A 16,149-nucleotide genomic window follows, 5' to 3' on the forward strand; every position below is an offset into this window, starting at 1 on the left:
CGGGACTCCAAAGATCACAATCACACAAATGAAAACATGATCACAAACACGAAACGTCAATTTTTTCTAACTACGAGGTGGAAAAATGTGTATAACTAAGCAAAATACTCACGTATAAATGGATAGATACAATTTTGCTGTCAAATATAAATGGATTGAACAAATATAAATGGATTGAACTTTTGATAACAATGAATTCATGCAGGATGATGAATAAATGCTTCGTTGTATTTACTTGAATGGCGATTGAAAAAAGCGTAATTGAGCATTACAATAAGGAAAGCAGCTTTTGCCGAGGGGCATGTTAACATGGAAGCAAAATCCACAAAGAGCACTGCATTTGACAAACACACATGGTAATCACCATTCACGTGATTTTGCGCGCAATTAAATGTTGGTGAAAAAACTCAAAAGCTAGGAATTTAAAAACCACACAGGATGTCAAGATACGCAAAACACACACACACACGAACGGATACGAAGAGAGAAGAATGAAAAGAAAATACATGCTTTATATGCCTTAAGGTAAAACAAATCACCATGATTGGAGGAGAGATTTAGAGGACTTCACAAGACCAAGTCTTTTCCCTGAATGGATTGGCCTTTTCACTGGCAAAGCCAACGATCAGGTGATCCTGCATCATATGATCCATGGCGTATCGCTAAATAGAAAACCAATCTTGGTTACATCTTGGAATGTGCAATTGAATAGCAATTGCATATTATGCATGTTAAGTGTAGCGGCTTCAGGGAATCAATTATAATTTCATATGTGAACAATTCAGTGAACACGCTGATGACTTATTCGGAACCGACTCTTCTTCTAAACTCTTAAGTGAATTCCGGATCAATTTGGTGTAGAAGCCAATTGAGGGGTAGCAGCCTTCAGAAAATCTTTACCTTGATATCCTCCACGGCCTGAGAAACGGGGATTCGTTTCATGGTGGCTTCCCGCCGAAGTTGGTCGACCTCCATGCGCTGTTGTTGCACGACCGAAGGTGTCTGTAACATAATGCCTAACTTATTATCAGGATAGGACAGGCAGTGTCCTCTGACAACTATTGGTAACCTTATCTCCCTCCCTTTCAAAGTAAATCCCGGGGGTAAGTGGAACCAAACAGGTTGGGCATCAATATTTAGTAACGCAAATTTAAACGGCACTTAGCCTTGTGGATGCTATTGTCACATAATGCGAAATACTGTTATCAAATTGAAGCGGAGGGTTCATTCCAGGATCAAGTTGATTTTCAGCAGAAATATGAACGACTGTCATATCAAGTTTAACTTCTTCTAAACAGGAAATTTCAGGATTCAGTATATCTTTCTAGGAGAATGGAAGAGAATGACAACAGTCCCTTCACTCTAACCCTTGAACATGCCATAAAACGAAGAATAGTCTATTCTGTTCCGGTTGAACCTCCCAAACCACTATTTTATGGTGCCCATTTCTTTTCATGCTTTTTGGCAAGGCCGTCTAGTGATCTTCTCTGCCTTGGATCTGGACCTCCAAGTTATGATAAGGATTCATCAACTTAATGATCAATAGTCCCGAACTAAATGAAACCCAAAGTCACGTAAATACATCTTACCGATTCCATGATGTTGAAAGATAGATGTTTTTTGTGTCAGATTGGAACAGAAAAATAGAAGGTTGGATGGATAGATGAACAGAACGAGGGTTCAGCTGCCAAAAGGAAGGAAGACTGAAAAGCGCAGATTCGTCTTTCTTTGCAGCACTGGCCTCCTCTCCCAGGCTTTGGACAGAGTTCTCTCTCGGAAGATTCACTGCTTCTCACTCACAGCATCAAGTGCTGCCAAAATGGTCGGGATAATGAGTCAAATGGCTGTTGATTAAGGTATGCACCCTACGTTCTATTGGCAAATCTACTTGAAATACTTGTTTGATGCTTGCTTGATAGCCTTCTAGATCGAGTGCAGTGCCCTTTGAGGCTATACTACCGAGAAAGATCTGTTCAGGAGAATCGGACAAGTACCCTATAATCCAGGTGAGTCCTCGAAACGAGAGTCAGTTGACTGTAGGCTGCTCTGCCTGCTCGGCCATGGGCTCACTTTGAGTAGAGAGAGGTTCCATGACGTCATGGATACAGTTTTACAATGCTGTGTCTGAATAGTGACAAACAAAATTAGCAAGCTAGCATTTTACAACCCTCTTCGTCATTATTGGATATGAAATTGGAGGCGATGCATAAAAGTGCTAGGAACATGAGGAATAGATGATTTTTTAAACAAGATCAACATGTTCTGAATAGAATTCTGAATACAAAGTAGAGCAAATGTTCGACCCAGTCTTAAATCCCATCGTTTAGGCAAACAGACCATAGGAATTGTTTCTTTTAAAGCTATTCGATCTACATGATTCATGAGCACACACTTATAATGACGTGCTACTAACTTTCGAGCTCCGTACCTGGGCACTGAGCAGCCCTTGGAATATGAGCGCGAGTAAAACTAGTCTGAAACAAAGAGAATCAAAGAGGAGATTTATGTGAGTACAGGACAAAAAGTCAGAGCTTGTTTCAAGACGATTAAAAAAAATATCGGATCAAAGCAAATTTGAATGAATTACACTTGATACTGAGCAAATTTTGATAAAAAAGAGGCCAATTGCAATGTTTCAGGTAGTTGTATCTGCAGACTTACTCATTTATAACACATTAGATCACATGTGGGTGGGCATTAAATTATTCAAGCCTACATAATGGTTCATAATTACAAATTCTTTGGTAATAAATGGTTGGTTGGTTGGTGACCGTCATGCATAATTAATAAACTCATTATTTTTTCATTTGTTGGACCAACAACTTTTTTCAAAAAATGGAACATGGAAAGAACCCATAAAGTAAGAAACTATTTCATTGCTTTTATAACCCTGGAAGCAGGAGGGCTCAAAAGTGTATTAATCCTTTACAATCACTACGGTTGACCCTAGGCCTGATTGAGGACAAAGATCATTGATACTTCTAATTATTTTAGTAAGAAATATATTTTGCACCTCCTTTAAATACTGTGTAGTCCTAATCTTCTCAGTTTGTCTCAATACAGTAGCTCTCTCAATCCCGCATTGTTCCTGATTGCCTTATTTGGCAAAAGCTCAAGCTTTTCCTGAAATTGCAAAAAGAACCCCAATACTTTACAAACAAAAAGAACAATTGTAAAAATACTTGCTTTTTAGCCCACATTTCTTCACCCTGAGAAATAGCTGAGATAAAGCACCCAGAGTAATCAAATTTGGTCTAGAAACCTTCTTGGCTTATGGTATTAATTTGGTGTTCCCAATAAGGAGACAATTTTGAGGGCTTTTGATTTTAAACATTTTGAAATAATGAAAAATTTGTTTCATGTTGTCTTTTTATGTATCAATTTTGCATTTTTGCTGAGAGAAATTATTTTTGCTATGAAAAAAAATGTTTTGTGCTTTTGATATTTTTTAGTGATTATTTTGCCCTCAATTTTTTTTTCCCAAGCCCCGGAATAAAGTGGCCTAACGTTGCCAATTGCCATGTTCATATCTCCTGTTACAAGCATCTTTGTACAAACTAACATCTTTTCTCATGATACCTATGATTGATGAATTGACAACTAGAGACTAGGACCAATGTTATAGATATGTATAAATGGATTTATGTGGGGAATATTTTGATTATGATTGGATAATATTGGCATCTAATCTTAGAGTTAACATCTTCATACATCAACTGTTTCATGAGCATGTAATTCCTCAGGTTCTGTATAGATAGTCAACAATGTCGCAGAGGCCAAGGTGTAACACAATAATGTGATTGGGAACAAATACAGAATTGAAATATTTGAAGGAAAACATACCAGTCCAAATTTTGAAGAAAGAAAGGACCAAGAAAAGACTTGTTTGGTTTGGTTTTCACCGGCTTTTCTAATCCCTCCATGGAGTGTAATCACTGACACTATTAAAATGAAAGGTCATATTTTGTCTATTGTTTCCTTGTTAAAGACTTTTCCAAGTCTGACTTGAACAAAACTAACAGATCAACAACACCTATGAATTCTGTATGAATACTAGAAGGAAGCAAATTGAATAATAAAGGAGCCCAAATAAGAAGAGAGGTGGGCTTCATTGTTTGAACCAACCTGGATTCTAGAGGGCTTTGAGGTGCTCTCAAAACGCCCATTAAGCCTCTACACTCACTACAATTGACCCTAAAATCTGGGTCAGGACAAAGCTCATGAATGCTTTTGAAAATGTACATTATCAGATACCTTTTGTACCTTCTCTGAACACTACAATTAGTTGGGGAAAGCAAAGTTCAGTAGTCTTTGTAGACATCCTGACTGAACAATGGGAGTAATAGACCTCCATCCACCAAGCGCAAGTGCGCAAATCTAGCAGTTTTAAGAGCTTATACACATGAAACAAAGATTCAGTATGAGAAGCCACTCTCGCATTTTTTATCCAACATATATAGCTCTTTACTGTACAAGGACTTCAGTTTCTTACTTTGGCCATAAAATTCAGTACTGTACTCAATGACACTTTGGATTTGGACATTTTGTGATTGCTTCTTTACAGCTTTTGGCACTAACCTGCAAACTATGATCAGACTAAAAATAATTGTTCAAATTTTGTTTGCAACACTCTCTATGTGACAATGCCTTTTAAGTTTATTATTGAGTTGCAGTCAAAGAAATTGTATGGCTTTTTCATTGGATGTGGTAGAGACTGCCTCGTCTAACCAAATGAACCTAACCTAAGAATATCGTATACACAATTGCAACAATTTTTAATGTGAGGTTTTCATTCCAATTGGCATTTTTTTAGCATTGAAAACACCGGCCAAACTTCCCCAGAGAGTAATGACAAAAAATGAAATTGTCTTGGCTTTGTCTGCATTCGCTCATCTATCAAAATGTTCTCTCTAGTTATCTCTGTGGACATGTTTTTCAAGGTGACAGCACTAAAAACTTGGATGAGAATTAAATCTACCTCTTTTAAACTGTCAATCGACCCACTTTGCAAGCTAAAGCCTCCATGTATATTACACAAATAAAAAGTGAACCTATTTTCATAAGGTGACTCAACATTCTGTCAAAAAGTTTGAATCTGTTCCATTTTTCCTGGTTGGCAGTCCCAGTATGGCCATCCCTTTGGCAAAGGCCTTGACAAAAAGAGCGGTGGATGACGACTCTACGTGCAGAACTCCACGCTCTCTCTCTCTCGCTCTCTTTCTTTGGCCAGGAACTGAATTGTTAGTGAGGTTGGCTGTACATGTCGAGATTTCTGGGGAAGTTCGAGGCCGCTTCTGCTGGTTCTCTACGTATTGAAGGTCCGCCGAGTCGTTTGGGCCCAGCTCAAGAAGAACGGGCGAGCAAGCAAGGATTGTAATACCTCTCCAAGGCGACGACGACACTGCAGTTCCCCTTTGCCTCTTCAAGTCTTCGTTCTTTTTTCCTCTCCCTCTCTCTTTCTCTCCCAATCTCTCTATGACTGTGTCTGTGTCTGTTCTTTGAGAGACCAGGTTCAGTGTTCTCCAAAGAAGGGACACTGAAAAGACGCTGCCCTTCTTCGGTGCTTCAAGGGCCTCATTGTTTTTTGGGAGGCTCTCGTAGTGAAATTTAAACGACATGGGATTATCCCACCCATTATTAGCCCCATGGAGGGCCAAAGTGTTGCTCATGCAATTGGGGATTGGGATTGCGTGTCTAACAGGATCAGGTGAGATACTCCCCCAAGGATGTTCCAAGGTGGATCATCATGAAGTCTTCTTATTAACAATTTATGGGATGAAAGTGGAAAATGGAAAGAAAAAGTTTGGGCTGATGCCGCTCTCTGATCTTGTGTTCATCTCGTTTTTTAGTAACATATCCAGCTTTGAATGCTGGCAAAGACTAGCCTGAAGCATTAGGATTTTGAACTTCAAAGGTAGGCTTTATGCTTTTTTTCCGCTACCTAGCTCTATCACAAGGAATTGAGATTACGAACGGAAGCTTCAGCGAGGATGGTCTCTATGCTTTGGATTGATTTTTTTGCTCTCTCACTCTCAATTTGGAGTGATAGCTGATAGGTTTTACACACCTAATGGTTGCTATCCTGTTTGGTATCCATCTCAATGATGTACAATATTGGATGAAGATGACCTGGTCTTTTCTGTTCTTTTAAGGTGTATCTTGATAATAGGAACGGTCATTATTAAGATCCCGAGTGGAAATTACCATTCCATTTCCATTTCCGTTTTCAGCCTCATCGTTGCGTTGTGGGAAAGCCCTCTCTTATGACCATTCAGAATTCTTCTCATGTCCGCGACCATTTGATCACCCCGATGCGGTCTACTGTTGTAATCCAGGAACCAAAGACTCGTATTGCTGCTCTATGCCTAATCAAGACTTGGATCATCTGGGTAAAAGGTAAGCGACATGGGTTTATTCTTGACCTTGGCAGCTCTGGGTTGTCATGGAACTGGTTGGACTATGGTGGAGCTCATTCTCTTTGGTGTCACCATGCTCCTCCTCATCATGATCAAGCTTGAAGGAGTTCTCAATATTATTCAAGGACTTGACGACACCAATAATCCGATATCTGTTGGAAGATTTTTGTCGTTGGCCCACAGAGTTAGAGCGAGTGCCAGTTTCCAACCAGCCAATATTTTCATATCAGAAATGTTCTTTTGAGCCAGAGAGAGAGAGAGAGAGAGAGACAAAAGGCTGGTCCAAAGAGCATTCGAGTTAGATGTTAATTCAAAGGCTCATGTTTGGAGTTCTGTTCTCTTGGTCTTGAATACGAAAATCCAGGTCCCTGGCAATGATGATGTGCCTAGCCGAAATGCCCGAAGCGTTAGACGACGCCTGCCCTTTTACCCATTGTTATTCGAGATCACCTTCTGACACGGGGATAGATAGAGAACGTTTGGGAGCGACATACTATAATGGAACTCCCAAATTCGAGAGTACGATAAGTCCCATAAGTCAATGTCAAGCCCGAGCACCTCCTCAATCCAGACCACCACACTACCACCAGCATCATCACAAAGCATTGTCTCTTGTCTATCTCGCTTTAATACCCTCTTTGATCTTCAGCTTTAGCTGTGAGGTGAATGACAACCAAGGTTTTGAATCGCAATGAAAATATGATGCTTCAACTCGCAAAACAGGCTGAATTGCCATACATCACGTTTTAAGAGCTAGCCACTAATCACCTCGCTCGAGATTCATGCCCTTCTTTGCCTTGTCTCTTTGTTCCAATGCTCCAACAAGTTCCATCAAAAAAAGGGTTCGGAACGACTCAGTTGATCGTTCACCTCACGAGAATGCTTCTCTTTTTTCCAGAGAGCACAGCAAGTCCTCCCAATCTTCAGATTCTGTTTCGTCTTCTTTCAATACTAATTCCAATAACGAGCCCCCACATATCGTGTATGTCAAATCCAATAACCACAACATCATCAACAACAACAACAACTTCGAGGACGACGAAGAGGGGGGCGGCTTTGGCGAGGACAATTCAGTGGAGGATCGGAGCACTAATCCGTACTCTCCTCCGCCTCTGGATGATTCCAGGGCCGAGAAGCGATCCATAGTAGGCGGGTAATAATTCATCTCTTTCCCGTTAACGGCACATCGAAACGCCAGGGCCGCTCCAGTTAGATAAAGGCTCTAAAACGAGATCCTTTTATCATCTTCTAGCTTGGCCAAGTTGGTGGGAATCATCATCGGAGTGGTGATATTTGTGGTCATTCTTTGTGTTGTTTGCTGTTGCTGTTGTCCGTTCTGTTTGTTGGCCAAGAAGAGGTCACGTGGCGAGATCCTCAGACAGACTGAAGGTAAGTTAATTAGTCCCAACAAGCTTTGAGATGCCTGCTTTTCATGGACTCTTGTCCTCCACCGTTTTAGACTCCGCAGTTCCACCGCAACAGCCACAGCCTCAAGTGAGTTATCCTCCCAATCCGAATGCGGGATATCCACTCCATCAGCAACAACAACAACCCAGTTACCCACCACCACAAGGCTACCCGAGTCAGCCCTATGCTGGGTACTCCTCGCAACCAGGGGCATTTGTGCCGCAAAACTCATATCCCGGTTATTCTACTGGACAGCCTGCGGGTTACCCTCAACAAGGCTACCCACCTCCAGTCCAACCGGGGGGTATGGCTCAATACCCGGCCCAACCGCCACCTTATCCAGGGATGGAGGCGTCTCATTCTCAACCTCAGATGAAATCCGAGGTGTACCAAACTCAGCCCTCGTACAATCCTAATTACTAGGAGCATTGGGGACGGCGGGTCCAACATCGCAGGTTGACCAAGGACCAAATCCAAGCACTCTCTAATGTTGAATGGTTCACCCAACTGTGATACGTTTTGACTTTTTTGACTTAAGCAACAGTGAACTTTCCTCTCAAGTCCAGGTCTGCAGACCTTGGCAAGAATATCAAAGATTGGCATCGAAAACGGCGTCATGTCATAAAATTGCAAACAATAACCACGACCTTACGCTTCCCAAGGAACTCAATCGCATTCCCCAAAACGTACATCTCGTGTGTTCAATGGAACTCTTCAAGTATATTTTCACTTCAGATGCCTTACTTCTATGTCCATTTCATTCGGTAGAGCTGATTCTAGTAGAAACATTGGTACAATTTATCCCAGTTGATCAAACCCCTCTTTGAGCCCGTTGAAAGAGAATAAAACAGTTGTTGAAATACATTAAATTAAACGGCATCGTTCTCTCTGGATGGATTCCTTCAATAGGGCGATTGATGTTGGAGTCCCACATAAATGGGCGACAACCTTCGGCTTTGATTGCCCGATGCGATACCCTCGTCAGGATGAGGCGGCCATTGGGCTTTACAGTAACTCTTATGAGACATCAAAGCGATCCTTTTCAAGAGGAGCACCGTGATTGTGGCCAGAACAAAGAGAATGCAACACAAAACCATGATGACGACCAGCTCCCAGGAAAAGGCAATCGCTGCCTTCAACTCGTTCTCGTCAGCCTCAGTGCCGAGCGTCAACATGTCTTGTAACAAAATATCCTCGTTCCAGAGAACACAACTGAAATTGAGACAAAAGGCAATAAATTGACATTGGAGAATATTATACTTTGTCTCAAGTTTGAAGAACTAGGAGAGTTAGGGCGGCTTTACACTAGGATGGAAAACCAAGACTGAATCCGGTTTGAGGATTGAAGTAGGACTAGTGCTGGGCCGAGTTTTTCGCGACATGAGTCTTTCTGTTCGACTTGAGTACAGTGTAAGGGCCCCTTTACACTAGGATGGAAAACCGAGATTGAATCCGGTTTGAGGATGGAAGTAGGAGTAATGCTGGGGCGAGTTTTGGGCAACGTGAGTCTTTCTGTCTGACTTGAGTGCAGTGAAATACTGGACTCGCCCCATCACTAGCCCTACTTCCATCCTCAAACCGGATTCAGGCTTGGTTTTCCATCCTAGTGTAAAGCCGCCCTTATTGTTGATATAAAAGGAGAGGTCAGTTGTGTTAGAAGTTGGATGTCTTTTTTAATTGATTTTTAAACTGACCCAGTCAACTGAAATCGGTTTTTAGGGTCGTAACTCCATGATTTGCCGTGAAACCTGATTCATGAAAGCAATCAACTTCCTCTCCAAATTCAGTACCGTGGGCAAATTGCAGGGCAGGGTGCAAAAGTTTTGACAATTTTCAAAAGGAAACTGTGCAGCTTATCTTATTTTACTAAAAGGGTGATTTAGACATCATGTTTGCCTTTGTGCCTCTGCTTTGTAGCAGCCGTAATTGCCTATACTGCCAGTGATAAAATGGTTGATATTTGTTTATTTTGCCCATGGTACCGGATTGATTTTGGCGATTTTTTGAAAAACAACGGGTCGTTAGACGCAACCCCTAGTCACTGGACTTTTGTAAGAGCAGTTGCCCCACCTAGTCTTCGTCTTTTTCGCATGACGCGTGCGAACGACCATATCGTGACCATATCGTCCCTTTCATGCTCCTCTGCGCCTCATCTACTGTAGATGCGGACACCATAACACAGAAACAAGAGAATACACTCCAAGATGCCTGACTTAAACAAAGCATTATTCGTTGAACAACTGAGTGCTGATGCATTCTAACACCATAAATACACAATCAACTCTTCTAAGAGACCTTTCTAATCCTGCATCGGTAAAGCTACAAAGACTTTTGACATACATACACATAGAATAAACAGAGAGCTATATTTTGTATACTTGCAGCATACCAGAGACTTTTTGTGTTCATCTTTTTTCATTAAATTGAGCTAAAAAGCTCAAGGTAAGTGTAGCAAAAGTGATGTTCATAAAGTTAGTCACCAAAAAGCTGTGACTCTGCTTTTCCTAGTACAATTTCGTTCGAAATGATGACTGCAAAACAGTTGGCGTGTGATCAATCATGCAATAAGCTATTTCCCTTTTAATGCTAATTTACATGCTATCATTGTTTGGAATTTTACCTAAAGAGTATTTGAAAAGTCTCCCAAGAGAGATGGTGGCTTATTCATTGTGGCACAATACGTGAGCAATAAATTGTTCATTTGATAATCTCTTGATAAAGTCTGGCATCTTGAAGCGTATTTTCTCGTTTCTAGGTTGTTTGTCCGCACCCCGCATCTACCTACATAGACGAAGCAGGGGGCGCTACCTCCTCTCAATGATGAGGGGATGTTGGACGACCGACCACTCGGTTGGCTAAACAGTACAATAAACCGGTATGTGATCAATTTCCAGGAGATCATCCATTGTACTGTTTTACCAACCAAGCGGTCGGTCGTCCGACATCCAGTGTCTAGAAATCTATGGCTCGGCCTTAGCATGCTGGCCAGGTAGCATTTTTCGATGCTAATTTCTGAGCAAACTGTTTAATTTTTTGTTTAGCATTTTCCTAGCATTATTTCAATAAAAAATGACCAAAAGGGAAGAAATGCAAAAAATATCTGACAAGGGAACTGAACTACATTTGGCGGTGTTAGCAATATTCTTTCATTGGATCCCTTTCCCATTCCATGAAATTGATATGCTGTAGCCACAAAGTGATTTCCATTGGAATGCTTACTTTACTTTAAGCAAGCAAAATGATATATTCTAATTGCTTCTCAATTCAAAGGCAGATTTAGCCAAATTTCTGTTTGTAACCAGACTTTTGGCACACCAAAACTTTTTGGATTGGCTAACATAAATAAAGAATTGATTAAAATGGTCAATGCATGTATAAGAACAAAGTGCCAATCCTTAAGTAAATGTAAGTATGAGTTAATTTCACAGTAATATTCAAATGAACATAAATATTTTGGTAAGTTTCATTGTATTTCGAAAAGTATTCCCCCACACATTTGAATCACTAGATTCAAAAGTAGCAAGAAATACTTCAAAATAGAAGAGTTAGACAACAATTGAGCTTTATGGATAAAGAAACTTATTGCAGCTCTTGCTAATGTCCGCTTTTTGAAGTATGACCCACGATGAAAAAACAATTCATCTTATTTTCATGATCTAATCCCACCCAAGAAGAACATTTTTTGCCGATAAGAACAATGATGATTGCGTGTAAAAAGAACCTTGTTCAAATCCTGAAAACACATTTTTGCTCAAATAAAGCTTGTCACTTTTTGGTGTCCCCCTTCGAAGTCTGAGGGTTCAAAATTAGGAGAATATCATAAACACAACTGCATCAATTTTTACTGCAAGGTTTTGCTTTAGATTTTTGTGTTTTTCAATTTTTTCTTACATAATTTTCAAAATATTGCCTTAATGTTACATATTGAATATTGCCTGGCCAGCCTGAGCCTTAGCCAGGTTGTCAGGATCTCACCCATGTTAAGCCCAATGGCCCAGCTGATCCAAATACCAAATGAATAAGTAAAAGGTGATGTGAAGACCTTTGTGTAAAAGGACAGGTAGGTCAGTGTGCAGGAGATCTCTAGGGACCTTCAGGTGTCTGGTGGAACCGTCATGCGGGCGTTGCAAGAGGATCTTGGCCTTTTAAAACAGGCTGCAAGATGGATCTCGATTTTCAATGCAGCTTTTTTGGGAGCACAAAAAAGGTTGGATCCAATACGATGTGTGCAATGTGCAATTTTATGGCCAATTTTGAGAATGTCTTTCTACATGCCGTCATTACAAATGTTCAAGCTCCCCTGGACCGGACGGTAGCATAGATCGCCTAATACCAATTCGTCGGTAGACCAATTGTTTTATCATTGTACCTGACCATTTCTCGTTCCAGTTTGTTTTTAAACAATCAGACAGGACAATTTTTACATTGAATGACATTCTTTGTATCGGTTCCAAGATCCGTAAATCTTAGCTACTAAATAAAGAAAGAAAGTGGCTTTCTAAACCTGTTTGAAACAAGCAACCTAGTCAGGAGTGAATTTAAAAGCGAATTGATGGACGTGTTGTGAGTCACTTGTTTATTTTGGTATCCTGTGATGACATACCTTTAGCAAATTCATTAGCAGCTTTTTTAAGATTTGACCAAAAGTGACCAAAAATGTTGAACACAAAATGCTGCTTTTTAAAAACCTTTGGCTTCCTCATGTCAAAACTAAACTAAATAGCAGATAATGAAAAGGCTTTTTTGAAAGTAAGCCTTGAGCCACACTTTTGATTTCTGATGGTTAACAATTCTTTCCAATTTAAATATCTAGGTTTCAAACTGACCGTGAAAGTAATAAGTAGTTCTTGTGAACGTTCAATCGTAATTTCGGGGTATCTATCCTTTAAACTTTCAAAACCGCTGAAGAAAATTCAATTAGTGTTTACGTGGTATCTGACCAAGAGGTGAGACATTTTTAATTTATCTCAATCTGATATTATATATTCATTACGAATGCTCAAGGGTAGGACTACGAAACGAGTCTCAGCTTTCATGGAAAAATATGCAAGACATTCGAATCCAAAGCAAGCATCATATTCCTATTGCCATCACTCTCACCTGCAGGTATCAAAAAAGTCAAACACATGACCTTGGGGACAGATCCTGAGCAAATCTGTATGGCATCGGCATTGACACAGGTCGTCATCCCAAGTCCTATTCGAGTGATTGAGACACGCCTCCTTGCCTTCTTGGTCTTCACATTGGCACGAGCAATCCTCATCCTGAATCAACTGGAAACGAAAAAGCAACATGCATGTTAGGGCAAGGCTGAGTGAGTTAAACCTGTTTCCACACCGGGTTTGCTAACCAATGAGGAGGGAGATCCACCCCAGCTGTTTTTGACAGCTTCGAAGTGACAAACAAACCTTTTTGGGTGGACAGTCTGCCTTTGTTTGCAAAGGACATCCGCAAACGCACGACGTGTGGCTCTCCATCTCGATATTGGCACAAGATCGTTGGCACAACTCCTCGGAGTTGGTCTCACATTTCTCCAATATCACTGGTACTTTGACCACTTCTTTGGTGCCTGGTTGACACAAGGCTCCTCGGAGACCTGCACAGCTCCCTTTGAAGAGGAAAGGAAGACAACAAGAAAATAAACTCCATGCCACAAGGGATCTCCATTCTCCATTTTATTAAAGTTCCTCGTTCCCTGTTCCCTGTTCCTTGTCAGTGTTCAAATGGAAGCACCTACCAAGACATCGTTTCATGAACACGTGACTGGGATGAAGTCGTTGGATGGATAGGTCATTGGTCGGGAACGGAATTGGCACAAGGACAGAATGGGGTTGGCAATGAGCGTATTCGGCAAAGGCCACTGCCTCCTGAGAATGATTCAAGGAACACGGAAATTGCTCCTCTAGAGCCTCTGAAATGTGCGCTCACGTTTGAGATATTGATACGAATGTCCAAGCTTCGTGGATATGAATTGAATTGGGATTAGAATCGGATAACAAAGTTTCTAGAGCTGGGAAAGATATAGTCCAATGAAACCATTTTGGAGGCTGATGGGAGGTTGTTGGTTCCAACTCAATGTTCAAAATTGGTACATGTTATTCATATCACTTTTTTGGCTTCTCAAGCGTTGAAACTTATCCATGTAAAGCTTTCGTGTTTAATCTTTTCGTTAGTTTAAAAGCATGTCCAATGAATTGGACACCTTTTTGTTGGCCAAATGGACAAACTCTCAAGTCCCTTTTATGGCATAATCCATCATAATCGATAATGGAGAAGAGAAAAGAATGGTTCGACCAAATTTTGGTTCCATTGACGTGTGCTCGACTGAACTTTGAGCACTAAGGCTTACAGAAGCATCACTAACTGAAAAAACACCGAGAGGGTTCTTAAAATCCAAAATAATCCGTATCATTTGATACAAAAGAACCTGAGTATGAAACAGTTGTCAATTGCAAAACTGTCGAATTACTTGGCCCAGTTAGACCAAATTAGTCACCTGCACCACCGCGTCATTAAAACGCCAATTGATAACTTCCATGTTGCGCCAACAGCTCGAGATAAAACAAAAGCAAACTAAATTTGCAACATGATCTCACTCGAAATATGCCAGACCAAGGCCGACGAAGGCTGTATATGTGTGTGGATCGATATAACGTCTTACCTGTCTGAACAACTAACTTTGAACTCAAAACGGCCGCACAAGTGAGATATGTTTGAATGGATCTCATATCGCTCTTCCAGCTTGATGAGCACCGTGGGAAAACTAAATGCGATTAAGCCCCTTGAGAGATAGTTCATAAACTTTACCAAGGCCGCGCCTTGTTTATACGGGTTATGCTGAAGGTCAGGTGTCAGTGTCATTTTTGACTGGGAGAAACGATCGACGACCAAGGATTTGCCAGCAGCCAGCCTACTACAGACTGATTGAGTCACGGGAAAAACCAACTATGCTTCTTTGGTCCCATGGTTTTGTCGATACCATTCACGTGTCAGTAAACGTATTCATATCAGCAGAATTGGACAGGATGGCAGAACTTCGAAGAGAGCTCGCTCGTTCGCTTTCCCTTTTATAGATAGATAGATATATTTATTTCAGGAAAGTGGGATTTTAGGCGCCTGCTTTTCCATCGTTGTTTGATGTTGGCTCCAGTGTTCCATTCAGGGGATTTCAATTTTCAATGAACAATTTCATTTCACTGGGTTATTTCTGGCCAGAGACGAAGATTTCGTTTCCCCTCAAAGCAACATTGCCGACGATTTCTTCGATCACACAAAACGACAAGCGGCTCTTCGCCTAGTTTTGTTGTTGTTGTTGTTGTTGTTGTTGTTGCTGTTGCTGTTCCTCTTCCTCCTCCTTCTCCAGTAATAATGGAACGAACATTGGGAAATGGGATAAACATTTGTTGAGAACTTCTCAGGTTAGCCAAAACATGAATCGAGCCGAGAGGAAAGACCAATTTTCTGCGAAATGGAATGGGTTCCAACAATGAGAGGGAAATAACCTCTTTTTTTTATGGCTGACTGCTGAAGGTGAGCGAACGGGGAAAGAAGCTCTCCTTTTGAATTCAGGCCCGTTTCAAATTGGATTTTGGGGGTTCCTTTGAACTGCCATAATGATCCGCCCCGAGGACATGATTCACTTGTCCCGTGACGTTCACCGACTCATTCACGGAAGACCCAAACCCAAAGATTATCGGGCCTATGCCAATGCCACGGTGACTCCTCGAGAACGGAGACAAGCCTCGGCTGTCCGAGACAATGTCCTCCGAGGCCAAGAAGAACGTCGACAACAACCACGTGGTTCTCGGACCCAATCCATGCCTAGAGCTCTGAATGATGGAGAGGAGCGAGAAGGCTCGGCGAGGCCAAGGACTCAGTTGGGGGCTAGACCCAAAGTGAAACCCCACAATTGCGGGGCCTTCCACCGATCCGATCCGGATGTGCAACGTAAGATTTCAAGAACAATACTTTGACCTTGGCAAAATTGTTTTTTTAAAGATAATATGTACTTGTGAAATGAAGGTCTCAATCGGTAACCCTAAAATGCAAGCCCTTTGGCGAAGCTCGAAGTGGAAGTCATTTCAAAGTAACGGAATTTAGAAAAAAAACTTCGAATAGTAATCATCTTTTAAGAGATCTGGCTCGCTTACATCATCAATATCGCCATCAATCATGAGTTACTTTTAAATCGTCCCCACAAATTGTTACCTGAGACACAAGGAAATTTTGCATTGCCATAATCTTTAGTATCTCTTTTATGAGTTTTGTAGCATCGTACTTTGCCCGGCTGAGAACAAAAGTGAAGAATATATCGTTGAAAAAGGAG

The 16,149-nt window shown here is 41.1% G+C and overlaps 3 protein-coding genes across 13 annotated transcripts in view; 1 reads left to right on the forward strand and 2 right to left on the reverse strand.

Annotated features, from left to right (window-relative positions):
* LOC131892615 (guanine nucleotide-binding protein subunit gamma-1-like) overlaps nucleotides 1-1,733 on the reverse strand; it is a 2,275-nt gene extending 542 nt beyond the window's left edge. Inside the window, exons 1-2 of the mRNA XM_059242436.1 lie at nucleotides 1,590-1,733; nucleotides 901-1,002 (exon numbers count right to left, since the gene is read on the reverse strand). Of these exons, the coding sequence (XP_059098419.1) occupies nucleotides 901-1,002; nucleotides 1,590-1,598 (111 nt within the window). The 5' untranslated portion in view covers nucleotides 1,599-1,733. The remainder of the gene's footprint in view (nucleotides 1-900; nucleotides 1,003-1,589) is intronic.
* Nucleotides 1-8,702, forward strand: part of LOC131892608 (uncharacterized) — a 19,872-nt gene extending 11,170 nt beyond the window's left edge. For 4 of the 11 annotated variants that reach the window (XR_009374596.1, XR_009374597.1, XR_009374598.1 and 1 more), the window contains 3 exons: nucleotides 1,329-1,856; nucleotides 1,920-2,006; nucleotides 6,231-6,396. Coding sequence is in view for 3 of the 11 variants with exons in the window: in XM_059242426.1 (XP_059098409.1) it covers nucleotides 5,617-5,707; nucleotides 6,231-6,396; nucleotides 7,315-7,569; nucleotides 7,669-7,805; nucleotides 7,876-8,246 (1,020 nt within the window). In the remaining 8 variants the exon portion in view is untranslated. Of the gene's footprint in view, nucleotides 1-1,328; nucleotides 1,857-1,919; nucleotides 2,007-4,985; nucleotides 5,065-5,407; nucleotides 5,708-6,230; nucleotides 6,397-7,314; nucleotides 7,570-7,668; nucleotides 7,806-7,875 lie in introns of those variants that run through there. The other 7 variants (XR_009374600.1, XR_009374602.1, XM_059242427.1 and 4 more) reach the window with 6 other exon arrangements.
* On the reverse strand, nucleotides 8,363-14,897 carry LOC131892610 (uncharacterized). The gene is made up of 5 exons (XM_059242429.1): nucleotides 14,485-14,897; nucleotides 13,561-13,734; nucleotides 13,232-13,431; nucleotides 12,924-13,096; nucleotides 8,363-9,035 (listed from the first exon to the last, which is right to left on the reverse strand). Exons 1-5 carry the CDS (start codon nucleotides 14,549-14,551, stop codon nucleotides 8,726-8,728), a joined length of 924 nt encoding a protein of 307 aa, XP_059098412.1. The 5' UTR covers nucleotides 14,552-14,897; the 3' UTR covers nucleotides 8,363-8,725.
* Nucleotides 14,898-16,149: the final 1,252 nt, after the last annotated feature.

The sequence above is a fragment of the Tigriopus californicus genome, chromosome 2 (genome assembly GCF_007210705.1).
Source record: "Tigriopus californicus strain San Diego chromosome 2, Tcal_SD_v2.1, whole genome shotgun sequence".
In the NCBI taxonomy this organism is placed as follows: Eukaryota; Metazoa; Arthropoda; class Copepoda; order Harpacticoida; family Harpacticidae; genus Tigriopus; species Tigriopus californicus.

Bases quoted from the DNA above. Each gene is read 5' to 3' on its own strand.
- LOC131892610 (XM_059242429.1), bottom strand. From the start codon at position 14,551: ATGAGATCCATTCAAACATATCTCACTTGTGCGGCCGTTTTGAGTTCA. The intron at 13,097-13,231 runs GTTTGTTTGTCA...TTTCGTTTCCAG, and splicing joins CAGACTGTCCACCCAAAAAG to TTGATTCAGGATGAGGATTG. The intron at 9,036-12,923 runs GTGAGAGTGATG...TCTCAATTTCAG, and splicing joins GACTTTTTTGATACCTGCAG to TTGTGTTCTCTGGAACGAGG.